The 12674-nt window shown below is 42.6% G+C and overlaps 1 protein-coding gene across 5 annotated transcripts in view; it reads right to left on the bottom strand.

The window, feature by feature from the left end:
• Positions 1-12674, bottom strand: part of TEX26 (testis expressed 26) — a 188925-nt gene that overhangs the window by 167950 nt on the left and 8301 nt on the right. For all 5 annotated transcript variants that reach the window (XM_067016800.1, XM_067016801.1, XM_067016802.1 and 2 more), the window contains exons 3-5: positions 11065-11233; positions 7476-7632; positions 556-735 (exon numbers count right to left, since the gene is read on the bottom strand). In XM_067016800.1, the coding sequence (XP_066872901.1) occupies positions 556-735; positions 7476-7632; positions 11065-11233 (506 nt within the window). The remainder of the gene's footprint in view (positions 1-555; positions 736-7475; positions 7633-11064; positions 11234-12674) is intronic.

The raw sequence follows: 12674 nt of genomic DNA, 5'->3' as shown, positions 1-12674 counted from the left end.
CCACTTTCTCAGACTAACACCAGATTATCCTCTTAACCAGGAACTCGGGGGTGGCTTGGTCATGGAACTTTTAAAACCTTTTCTGTTGTAAACAATAGCAATTGGGGTCATAAAAGAACACTCAAGTAAAATCGTTGCTAAATGTAAAGATGCTTGAAGGCTGTGCCGTGCGGATAAACTTCCAGGGGATAACTGACAAGTCGAATTTGATTCCCGAGGAACTTTTTTTTTTCTTTTGGTTGTTTAATAGCAACTAAATCCTTCCTTTCATTTTATAAGTGGGGGGGGGGCGTGTCCCCCAATCCCAATAACTGTCCCTCCCAGTCAGAGGATGTACTCATTTCACGGCACAAGCGGTCATTTCTCTTCTGAGACACCATCCTCTTCCCTGGGTTTGAGGCTAAGTGCCCCAGAGCCCTAGTGTTGATTCCATTCGGGAGCCACTGACATTCTCTATGACTGTTATCAAGGTCACCCACCAGGGCCCTATGTGCTGAGGAATCTTGGAGCAAGAACAGTCTATGAAGTTGTTTTAAAAGCTACAGGTGTACTTACCTAGACCCTGAGAAGCAATGGGTAGGCTTGAGTAGCATCCGTATTTGAAACGAAAATCCTGAAGCTGCTCAGGAATTTTAGCTGGAATTTGGTAATTCCATCGAAATTCAGTGTCTGCTGGTCGGGGAAGTGAGTTTTTCCATTCCAGAAACATCTGAGCATGTTGCTTAATCTTTTGAGCTGGGGTACAAATGGAAGGCAATCATTACTCCTTGTAATCTATTTCTAAATAGCCTCGTATTTTCATTCCATTCTGCTTCTGTCAGTAACTTCCAATTTATCACACTAAAACACACTCTTCTTTCATTTAGAGGTACGGTCAATGTACTTTTTAGGGACATTTCAACCAGGAAGTAATTTTCTGCTTTATCAGGCACAGGAAGTACAAGCTCAAATGATTAGAAGTAGCTTCTAATGAGTATTATTGGGCGTCAGTGGGGAGTGCTCATTGGTTTCCGCTCCGTGGACTCAGGAAGCGTGTCTCAACTCCAGTAGTCCTGCCTAGGCCCTGGGGCAGGGTTTAGGGTGCAGAGTGAGACATTTTAGTCAGGGCTACGGGTGCCATATAAAACATAGGGCGCCAGTTAAATTTGGGGGGGGGCCACACCATGTGACTTGCAGGATCTTAGCTCCCCAACCAGGGATCAAACCCGTGCCCCCTGCAATGGAAGCACAGAGTCCTAACTACTGGACTACCAGGGAATTCCTGGATGCCAGGTAAATTTGAATTTCAGATAAACAATGAATAATTTCTTAGTGTAAGTATGTATAGGTACTCATTTTTTACCTGTTATACACCATTATTCAAATTTAACTGGGCATCCTGTATTTTTATTTGCTAAACCTGGCAAGCTTAGATGGGGCAGTGCATATCATGCCCATTATCTGGAAAAGAACCACTCAAAGGAAAAGAATCTTACCGATGGAGGAGGGTTAGGTAAGATCATTGTCATTAGTGGACCGTAGCACTATTATTTTTGGAAATAACTCTGCTAACAAACACTCATTAAACATATGATCCTTAAATAGCTCTGAAGCACTGACTAAAACCAGGTTCCACAAGCACAACCAGATCAACTGAGGAGAGAATCACAAGTCATTTCACCTGGAGTGAGTTCACCCCTAATTCTTGCTACAAAAATGTTGGTTCAGAGGCACATTATACAACACCAGCTTTAACTGGGACAAAGATATTAAAAACATGAATATCACCTAATAAGGACCTACTGTAGAGCACAGGGAACTCTACTCCGTACTCTGTAATGGACTATGTGGGAAAAGAATCTTCAAAAAAGTGGATGTATGTATACATATAACCGATTCACATTGCTGTACACCTGAAACTAACACAACATTGTAAATCAAGTATACTCCAAAAAAAATTTTTTTTAAATAAATAAAATGAAGAGAAGAAATTCCAATTGTGGAAATATGGACAAAATCAGTTAGTGCTGATAGGAGATGAAGAAGAGATTAGAAATAAAGATCAAAGTCTTCTTTGAAAAAATAAAATAAGTGGTACTAGAAAAAATAAAGTATTCATAACCCTAAAAAAAAAGCCACAAATATCACGAGAAATGTCACAACAGTGTTAATTACTATTAACACTAATCTCTATTCTTTTTCCAAAATAGTTTTTCAATAGGTCTTTTCAAAATAAATTCAAATGTACATTGTATATCAAACAATATGTGATGTCATCTACTGGTACTCAAGAGCATTTTAATATTGATTTTTAAAAAATGATCTCTGTTCAGACCAGCACAGTGGGAAAGGGTTTCACTACATGATGCCTCTTAGTTTAGATGACTCAGGGAGAGAGGCCATGGGTACTCAATGGTCCTCATAATGACTTCATAAACCACCCGAGGAGAAGGCAAGGTTATAGAGAGAGAAGAAAACTCTCAGGCTCAAACATCAGGACATTCCTTAAGCTATTTTGGAAAATCATCTGGTATTGTTCCTAGTAAGCAGCATCTATAACTTGGTTTTTGTAAGTTACTAATGGCTTTATTAATAAATAAATTCTCATTGAAATACTTGATACAGATGCCTATCCTTCTCCGCTAGCTGATACTCAAAAGCAAATGTTTTCAATTCCTATATGGATTCTGTGCCAAGGTTAAAGGTAATTAAGTCATTGTTCTACCTCAAGACAATCTCAAAGCAGTGTGATTAGAAAGAGATATACAGGATACATGGATATGGAACGTGATATCTTGCAACCATAAATAACACTTGGGACTGTGGTTCTCACATGGAGATAACACATCAGAAAGACCTAGGAAGGTTATTCCAAAATATACCCGCTGAACCTCATCCCAGACATTGAGACTTTCTAGAAGTGGGACCCAGGCACTTATATTGTGAACAAGCTTCTCATAAGAATCGCTCACCCAGAGCTGTGGATAAGGTGCTACAGAAGCCCAGAGGGAGTGTGACAGGCTCTGTTACCGGAAGGGAAGGAAGACAAGAATCAAAAGGCAGACACAGCAAAAGGCGTGTTTTGACAATGGGTCAGCACTGAAGCAAAAGGTGCACAAAGTGTTCATGAAATGTCCTCTAGCTGGTGTGAGTGCGAGGAATGCAGGGAAGGGAGGAGGAGCAGCTGAGGGTGAAGCAGGAGAGCAAAGTGAGGAACCACGTTGTGAAGGGTCTTGAGGGGCTGGTTCATGCAGACCAGGATGGGCCAGCACGGAGATGAAGATCCAGAAAAGACAAAAATCAGGCTCTGGATTTACTCTGAGTTCCTTTGAAGATAAAGATTAAGACTTTTTTTAAAATTAATTTTTATTGGAGTAGAGCTGCTTTACAATGTTGTGTTAGTTTCTACCGTACAGCAAAGTGAATCAGCCAGACGTATACCTACATTCTCTCCCTTTTGGACTTCCTTCCCATTTGGGTCACCACTGAGCATTGAGTAGAGTTCCCTGTGCTATACAGCAGGTTCTCATTAGTTACCTATTTTATTCACAGTATCAATAGTGTATATGTGTCAACCCCAATCTCCCAATTCCTCCCATCCCTCCACTTTCCCCCTCGGTATCCATATGCTTGTTCTCCACATCTGTGTCTTTATGTACTTAATTAAAATGAAGTCTTATTCTTCATTGATCCTTAGTACATATCACTGTAATAGACCTCAGTAAATATTTACTAAATTAATGAGTGAACAAAAGAAAAAAAAAAAGAAATGTAATTGCTATGTATTAGCAATTGATCTGAACCACGCTCTAGTTACTGCCTATGTGATATATGCTTAAAGTACCTCTTAGTTCTTAGTTCTTCTTAACTAATGGTTTTACCGTCTGTATAAAATTTCATGTTAATGAGTTCCTTCGGCATTATTAAGAGAAGTTCCTGATACAAAAGGACCTGACCAACCCCTGAAGTCCCCATAATTGTACTGAAGTCTGGACAGAGAAGATAACCTGACCCAACACTAATCCCGCCTCCAAGGCCTGGACTCCTCCCAGGGACAATCCCTGCCCCCCAGGAGATCAGCTCCCACCGGTTTCTTTTCCAGTTGATAAAGGTGATACCAGAGTAGTTACAGCCCAAAGGGAGAAACTGACCCTTTAAGATTAGGTATGGCATCTGCAGAAAGGCCCCAGTAAATCTACAGCAAGGACTGTTCAAAACCACTAGGATCATGGGCACATCGTCTATAACCCGGTGAGACCTAGTTCTGCTGCCTTCATCTGCTCTTCTAACTCATCAAAGCCGAGTTCTCCAAGCCTGCGTGTGAAAACAAACACGTTTTAGTGCTTCTTGCTCCTTCGCCTTAATTCAATAATGAGGATTCAAAGATAAGACCTAGTCCCTGTGCTTCAGAAGCTTAAGGTATTAGAGAAACAGGTACATGAAAGGTAATCACGATATTATTTGATAACTGCTGTGTAAGAGGGAAGAACAGGTGCTATAAAAACATGGGAAGGGCACCGACCCAAACCTGGGGGATGAGAGAAGACTCCTGGGAGGGAAATGAAGCTTTACATTTAGACTTGAATTATGGACAGACATACGCTTAAAAACAGGGAGGAAGACGTCTTCCTCGGGCAGGAGGCATCAAGAGCCTGGAGGATGGAAGGCAGTCGGTCTCATTAAAAGCGTGGGGGGCTGGCGAGGGGGACTGCTGGGGTGATGGGCGAGGACCAGATTATACAGGGCTCGCAGTAAGGCACTTAGCTTTTATCCGAGGAGGGTGGGGGCAGGGTGTCACTGAGGGTTTTAAGCTGGAAGGTGACGTCAGTTTGCTCATCTGGAAACTCCCTGTGGCTCTAGTATGGACTGTGGACTGGAGGACACAAAACTGGACAAGGGAGTGAATTAGAGGTCATCCAAGGCAGGGACTATGGTAGCCTGGACAAAGGCAGTGGCCGTGAGGAGGGAGAGAAGCGGACGGAGGTGAGAGATTTAGGAGGGAGTCTTAGCAGGTCTTGGGCATCTATCCACACGTGGAGAAATGGTCATTTGTGCATGCTGGAAGGACAACTCTGACTGGAAGCTCAAAGACATCTTTTAAGAAGGCTGACATTTTGGGCTTCCCTGGTGGCGCAGTGGTTAAGAATCCGCCTGCCAAGGCAGGGGTCACGGGTTCGAGCCCTGGTCCGGAAAGATCCCACATGCTGCGGAGCAACTAAGCCCACGTGCTACAACTACTGACCCTGTGCTCTAGAGCCCACGAGCCACAACTACTGAGGCCACGTGCCACAACTACTGAAGCCCACGCACCTAGAGCCCGTGCTCTGCAGCCAGAGAAGCCACCACAATGAGAAGCTCACACACCACAACAAAGAGTAGCCCCCGCTCGCCGCAACTAGAGAAACAAGCATGCAGCAACAAAGACCCAACACAGCCAAAAATAACTAAATAAATAAAATAATTTTTAAAAAAGCATGCTGACGTTTCAAATGTTTTCCCATGACCCTGCGTGTTTATCTACAAGTATGAGGTCTTTTGATTCCACATCCATCCAGCTTCAGAAAAGGTACTTCCCGTACATTCTCTCTCTCATTCAGCAAATATTTACAGAGCACCTCCTACACATGAGGACGAGGCTATACACTGCACTAGGTCCTGAGAGAATAAGGGCCTCTGGAACACTTACTGGATAGTGAGGAAAGAATAAAACACAAACAACAGAAAACACGAACCAGTAAACAAATGACTGCAAAATGCAGGGGTGCTAGACAAACAAGGTGGCAGCACGCCTCTTCAGATCAAATTGTAGGAAAGTTCTCACAGGCAAGGTGACATTTAAGCTGGAGTCAAGAGAGTGACAAAGTGAAACCCCAGAAAGAGCCTTTCAGGCAGAGGGGACAGGCTGCACACTGACCGAAGGTGGGAAAGAGGTTAAAGGAGTTGAATAAAGGCTCATGGAGCTGGAGCCTAGTGAGCGAGAAGGATGGAGTGAGGAGGAAAGGTGAGGACATAAGCAAGGGCCAGCCTTGCAGGACCTTGTGGACCAAGAGAGTAACTGGAACGTGCATTTTAATCAAAGTGCAAGGGAAGCCAGTGAAAGGAAGCAGCAGAAGTATATGATCCAATTTAGACTGTGAAAGAGCCTCTGGCTGCCATGTAGGGATGGAATTGCAGGGATCTGTAGCTAATGCAGGAAGATCAGTGCCGGGGGGAGGAGAAGGTGATGACTTGGGACCCTTGTGAGACTTCTACTCAGTCACCAAATACACAGAACCAGGGACCTGAGGAAGGGCTTGGGGAAGAGAAACAAATGCAGAATTCCTCAGGAAGATGGATCATTGCTCTTTAAAGGAATCAGGAACTCTAAGGAACTCTGTTAGAGCTCAAATAGAAAAAAGACAAGAAAGAAGGAGACAAACCAGGAGAGTGTGGCATCACAGAAGCTCAAAGGAAGAGTGTTTCAAGGAAGAGCAAGTGGCCATGGCAGTTATATGGCTACCCTTTCCTAGCCAGGAGATTTGTTGGTGCAAAATCAAACCAAAGCAGCTCTGGATTCGGGGACACCAGGCACACTAGAAGGTGATGTACTGAGATGGTGGACCAGAAAAAATGGATTCAGTGAGAGTGAGGGGCACATAGAAAACTAAGCATATGAAAAGAATCAGTTATTCACTGGTAAAAAAAACAAAAGAAAACGAAAAGGAAACATAACCATAAAATACCATCTGGCTCAGCAGTAAACATTTACATAATCATAATATATCATATCATCGTAATCATAATATAAACACTAGCAATTGCGTTAACCTCAAATTTGTAATATGATTATATTGAGAGGATGGATGGAGGGGGCATGAGAAAGAATTATAGGAGGACCAAATCCTCAGTTACCATAACAGGAAATCAATTGTAATGTCTAAAACTGATGCATCAAAAATAGCAGTATTAAGCATATGCTTTTAAAATACGGAGGCTCCCGGAAGAAGACATAGTTGAAAGGATGGAAATTGACAACCACCAGGAGTAGGACCGAGAGTGGAGGGGGTGGGTCAACGGCCTGCTATGTCATTGTGAGCCTTTAGGTAACTATTAGATTTCACTCTATGCATGTACTGGTTTAATAAAGGAATTTTAATTTAAGTAATTTAAAAATGGTGAACCAGCAGTTAAGAATTGAAAACTGCACATTTAACTCGACGCCATCATCTTCTCCTGGCTCATTTGTCCTTGTCTTTGGACCCAAGAAGCCTTTCCTGACCTTCTCCCCAGCCCCCGCCCACATTAGGCTGGGCGTCCCACTGGGCGCCCCCAGCACCCTGCATTTCCCACAACGTGCATCTTTGTATAGGTGCTAACTAGGTCAACTCTTGTTCGCTAAATTGCCTTTCTCCACGACTGTACTGTGAGTTCCTTGAGGGAGAAGACTGCATCTGTGTTGCTCACCACTGTGACTCCAGTGCCTTTCTACCAGGGAAAGGAGAAAAATGAACGTTTACCTTTTGCTGTGTCCACAAAGTCTCTCCTCGTGTGGGAAATAAACTGATTTGCTATTGCCTTCCGAACCTCTTCCATCGAAGCAGCAATTTTCCAGGGGAAGTAGCTCTTTACTGAGGCTGCCGATTGACCTTGAGGCAGCGTCCAGTGAAAGAAGTCCTATCAATACGAACGCAATTTTTAAGAAAATCCACGTGGGTTCACCTGACGGAATGAAGCACATGTGTGTTTTTGTGTACGTGTTCTTTTGAGTCCTTTACACGCAACTACCACAATAAAGTGCCAGTGTGTTCAGGGAGCCATCAGCTGACCCAGCTGTAACATGGTACTTTGTCATTTCTTTGGCTTTTCACGTTGAAGACAATAAAATGTGACTGGGGAGAAGTGATCGTATTCTAAATATATTTGTAGGTAAATAAGGTTTCCTGATGCATAGAATGTGGGATGTGAAGCAAAGAGATGGGCCAAGGATGACTCCAGGCATTGAGGTCTGAACAGTTGAAAGGGTGGAGTGACCATGAACTGAAACGTGGAATAGCCTACACTTAGAGGGACACTCAGGAGTTCAGTGTGGTAATGTGACATTTGAGGAGTCTTTAAGTAAACTTCCAGCAGGAGATCTTAAGAAAGCAGTTGGATATATGAATCTGAGTTAAGGGGAGTGGACTAAGCTGAAGATAATTTTGGAAGTCATCTCATACAGTTGAAATCAATTAAGACTGGATGAGATCACCAAGCTAGAAATTCGAAGAGGTTTGATTCATCATTAAGAGGTCAAGGATAAGTGGAAGAAGCAGCAAAAGAGACTGAGAAGGGGCAGGCAGTTATGAAAGAGAAAACCCAAGAGAATGTGTTGTACTAGAAGCCACGCAAGAAAGTGAAGGAAAAAGGACTGATCATTGTGTGGAATGTGGCTGGCAGGTCAAGTGAGATGAGGACGGAGACTTGACCGTTGGGTTTAGCAGACTGGGGTTCATTGGTGACCTTGAAATGAGCAGCTTTGGTAGAGTTGAAGGGAGGAATGCCTGATTAGTGTGAGATGGAGGGCTTCTTGGAGAAATGGCAGGAAATGGACAAGAAGAGTGCCTGGCACATGCTAGGCATTCAATAAATATTGGTTGCTTGAATGGACGAGTAAAAGGTAGTACACATAACGATCCACTCCTTGCAGGCTCTGCCCTCCAGTCACTGCGAAGCCCAGGTAAGCTGGTTTTCTCCAAGACCCTGAGTGGGAAGTGACCTCACCAGTGATGTCTGATGGGGCACAAAATAGGTAGCAGAGATACCTGACAGGGCAATGATCTCTTTCTTGTATGTCTTTCCCAGATACCTGAGAGACCATATCTTTCAGGCTTTCCTCTGTGGCTCCTCTATGGTCTCCATTTAAGTCTTCTTTCCTCACCCTGCACCTCAAACCCGGGGAGTCCCCGGGGCTTCATCAGAGGCATGTGTCTTTACCCTCTACATGTTCTTCTTGGTAGGCGTGGGCACTCTGAGGTGTCCTTTGCACCCACATACACGCAAACCCTACCAGCAAAAAGGACAGGCTGGTACACGAACACTCACTGGCTGAGAGCCTTCCATAACACTTAAAGGGGAAATAAATGCTGTGCGTATGTACGTGTATGTATACATATACAATGTAATATTGTAACCAACTATTTTGCATTAATTATAAATCTTAAGGAAAATACTCAACAGGTAACTAGATTACATGAGTGGGTGCCATGAGAAACCAAGTTAAATGGGGTATGTGTGTATGTTCCAACGACTCCAAAGGCTACCCACATCTACAGTTCGCCTCTTCCCCCCCAGTTCCAGACCTGTGTATTCACCTGCAGGTTGGATATATCCTCAACCAACATGTCTTCAACTGAACTCACATTTCCCCCAAGCCCTTCCCCACCAAACCCCGTCCTTCCAAATGTTCCAGTTCAGTAAATAACATCAACACAGAACCAGCCATCCAAGTAAAAAACAGGAACATCATCATTCATTCCTCTCCCTTGTCTTTTACATCCTTTCAGTCATCAAATCCTAACCATTCTGCCGCCATATTATCTATTGAATGTGTCCAGGTGCTTCCATCCCAGGTGTCACCATGCCATATGACAACCAAGTAAATGAAACCCTTTACTACAATTGAGCTTTGCCTTTTATGATGGGAGAAGAGTACACAGTGCCTAGAAAACACAGGGAGGGTCAGTTACTTTCATCTAGAGGAGAAGGGAATTAGAGATGGCTCTCTTTAAGCTGAGCCTCGAAGAATCTGTAAGTTTCCTTGGTGGATAAGAGAAGGGCCTTCTGGAGAGTCAACAAAACGATAAAAGTTCTGATGGCTTGAGAATGCTTATACCAAACACAGATACTTGTACGGGCCTGTTCATAGCAGCTTTGTTCACAAAGGCCAAAAGGTGGCAACAACCCAAATGTCCATCAATAGGTAAATGGATAAACAATTAGTGGTACATACATACAATAAAATATTATTCAACCATAAAAAGGAATGAAGTGCTGATAGATGCTACAATGTGAATGAACTTTGAAAACAATGTTTTCAAACAATGCTAAGTGAAAGAAGCCGGGCACAAAAGGTCACATATTGCATAGTATGATTCCACATATAAAATATCTAGAGTATGTCATCCACAGAGACAGAAAGCAGATTGATAGTTGCCAGAGACTAGGGGAGAGGGAAACAGGGAATAATTTCTTTTTTGCAGTACGCGGGCCTCTCACTGCTGTGTCCTCTCCCGTTGCGGAGCACAGGCTCCGGACGCGCAGGCTCAGCGGCCATGGCTCACGGGCCCAACCGCTCCGCGGCATGTGGGATCCTCCCGGACCGGGGCACGAACCCGCGTCCCCTGCATCAGCAGGCGGACTCCCAACCACTGCGCCACCAGGGAAGCCCGGAATAATTTCTTAATGCGTACAGGGTTTCCTCTTGAGATTATGAAAATATTTTGAAATGAGGCAGAGGTGGTGGTTTTAGAACATTATGAATGTACTAATTGCCAGTGATTTGTTTAATTAACCATTAAAATGGTTAATTCCATTCTATGTGAATTTCACTTCAATTAAAAATAAAGTTTCAGGGACTTCCCTGGTGGCACAGTGGTTGAGAGTCCATCTGCCAGGGCAGGGGACGCCGGTTCGAGCCCTGGTCCGGGAGGATCCCACATGCCGTGGAGCAACTAAGCTCGTGCGTCACAACTACTGGGCCTGTGCTCTGGAGCCCTGAGCCACAGCTACTGGGGCTGCGTGCTACAACTGCTGCGGCCCGCGTGCCTGGAGCCTGTGCTCCGCAGCTCGGGAGGCCACTGCGGGTGAGAGGCCTGCGCACAGTGGCGAAGACCCAGTGCAGCCAAAAATAAATCAATAAAATAAATAAATTTATTAAAATAAATGTTTCTTACTTAAGGGGATAAGGGAGTAGTAGTTAGAAATAAATGTGAGAAGGTGAGCAAAAAATAGTCTAAGAAGGACCACAGCTGTAGATGATGAAGGATCTTTGGGATATATCCAAACTCTCTTTCTTATGGATTTATTGATAGAATATCACATTCAAAAGATATGTAGATATTACCTTACTTGACTGGGGTAATAAGATTTGTGGTTCTTGATTCCTCTTGAAGTTCCAACGTTGATCAAATCTTCTTTAGAACACGACTTCCAAACATACTCATCATTGTACTGTGTCTGATTGGGAATAGGATCACTAAGTGAATACGTATATCCTAATCTTCTGGTACTTTTTTGACTGTAAGAAAAGGGTGGAAACTAGAGTAAGGGATTAAATAGCAAATTTCACAACAGTACACGTGTCAAGTAATTTTTTAAAGATTGGCTGCTTAAGACGTGATGCCAGAAATAATTTAATTTCTAGGTTTCCCTGAAAAGAAACAATCCTCTATATTATGATGGCCCTTAACAAAAGTAAGAGTGTCCTAATGTGAAATTTAAAAGAAAAATCTGAAATTCATTAATTTTTTAATTAATTTGTTTAAAGAGCTGAGTACTCTTCTGTATAAACAGTACTTCACTATAACTAAATACTTGGTGAAGGAAAGTTTCTCTATGTAAAAAGTATTCCAGTTAATAAAAGGAAAAATATAAGAATTAAGATACCACTGGTTTGCAAGTCCCTAATGAAATAACGCATCTAGGCAATGACCAGCAGTTGCCACTCTGGATATACATACACAACACCACCTATTAAATACTTCTGTGAAAATACCCAACCTGAATCAGATGAAGTCTTTGGAATATTAGATTACAGGAAATACATGAAAAGAAGGATAGTTTTAAATGACACGATGGGGATGAAGTCAGAAAAATCCAGAGCAAATCATCTGTTTCTGCAACAAAGAAATTCTCGGAAAAAAAAAGTGGAGGAAACTGTAGATTAAATGAAGTAAGAGAATACAATGCAGAGACCTTGTCTGGATTCAATTTCTAACCAACTGTTTTTTTTTTTTTTTTTAAATTATGAGACAACTGGGGAAAATTTGATCGCTTACTGGCTATTTGATATTAAGGAATTGCTTTTTTAGGTGAGATAATGGTATTGTTACATATTTTTAAAGCATCCTTATCTTTCAGAGACACATAAAAATATATTTAAACTTATGATATAATGCCTGGAATTTGCTCCAACATTATCCAGTGGGAAGGCTAAGTGGAGGATATACATTAAAAATGTCCATGTGTTGTTGATTATTATAGCTGGATGATAGCTGGGGATTTATTATATATTCCTTTGTGTGTGTCTAAAGTATTTCATATTGACTTTTTCAAAAAAGAGGGTTGGGTAAGATTCAGGTTACGTCTGTAAGAAACACAACATCTGGAAAGTGGGATACATCTGGATGCTGGACTATTTCACTTGTCATTCAGATGTACAGATTCAAGCATGGCTGTGGTCCTAAATCAAACTGAAGTCATCGAAGGTGCATGAAGACCTTTCCAAAGGGATCACAGCACAAATTGCTTTCAAGGAATAGATTTTCACATCCACATTTCTCAGTATATTCTTTCTTAACATGTATCTGCCTGAGAACAAAGCTGCATATCTAGTGGGTCTTTTCCTTCCCGCATCCTTTTCTCCCTTCCCCACTTCACCATAGGATCTTACTAAGGTGCATGACCCCTCAGGGTGTTAGCTGCCAATGGTGAGAGGGGCGCCGGGCAAAGGGAACTTC

This window comes from Kogia breviceps, chromosome 16 (genome assembly GCF_026419965.1).
Source record: "Kogia breviceps isolate mKogBre1 chromosome 16, mKogBre1 haplotype 1, whole genome shotgun sequence".
Classification (NCBI taxonomy): Eukaryota; Metazoa; Chordata; class Mammalia; order Artiodactyla; family Physeteridae; genus Kogia; species Kogia breviceps.
The sequence above is the reverse complement of the archived record's forward strand: the minus strand, read 5'-3'. Positions and strand labels throughout refer to the sequence as shown.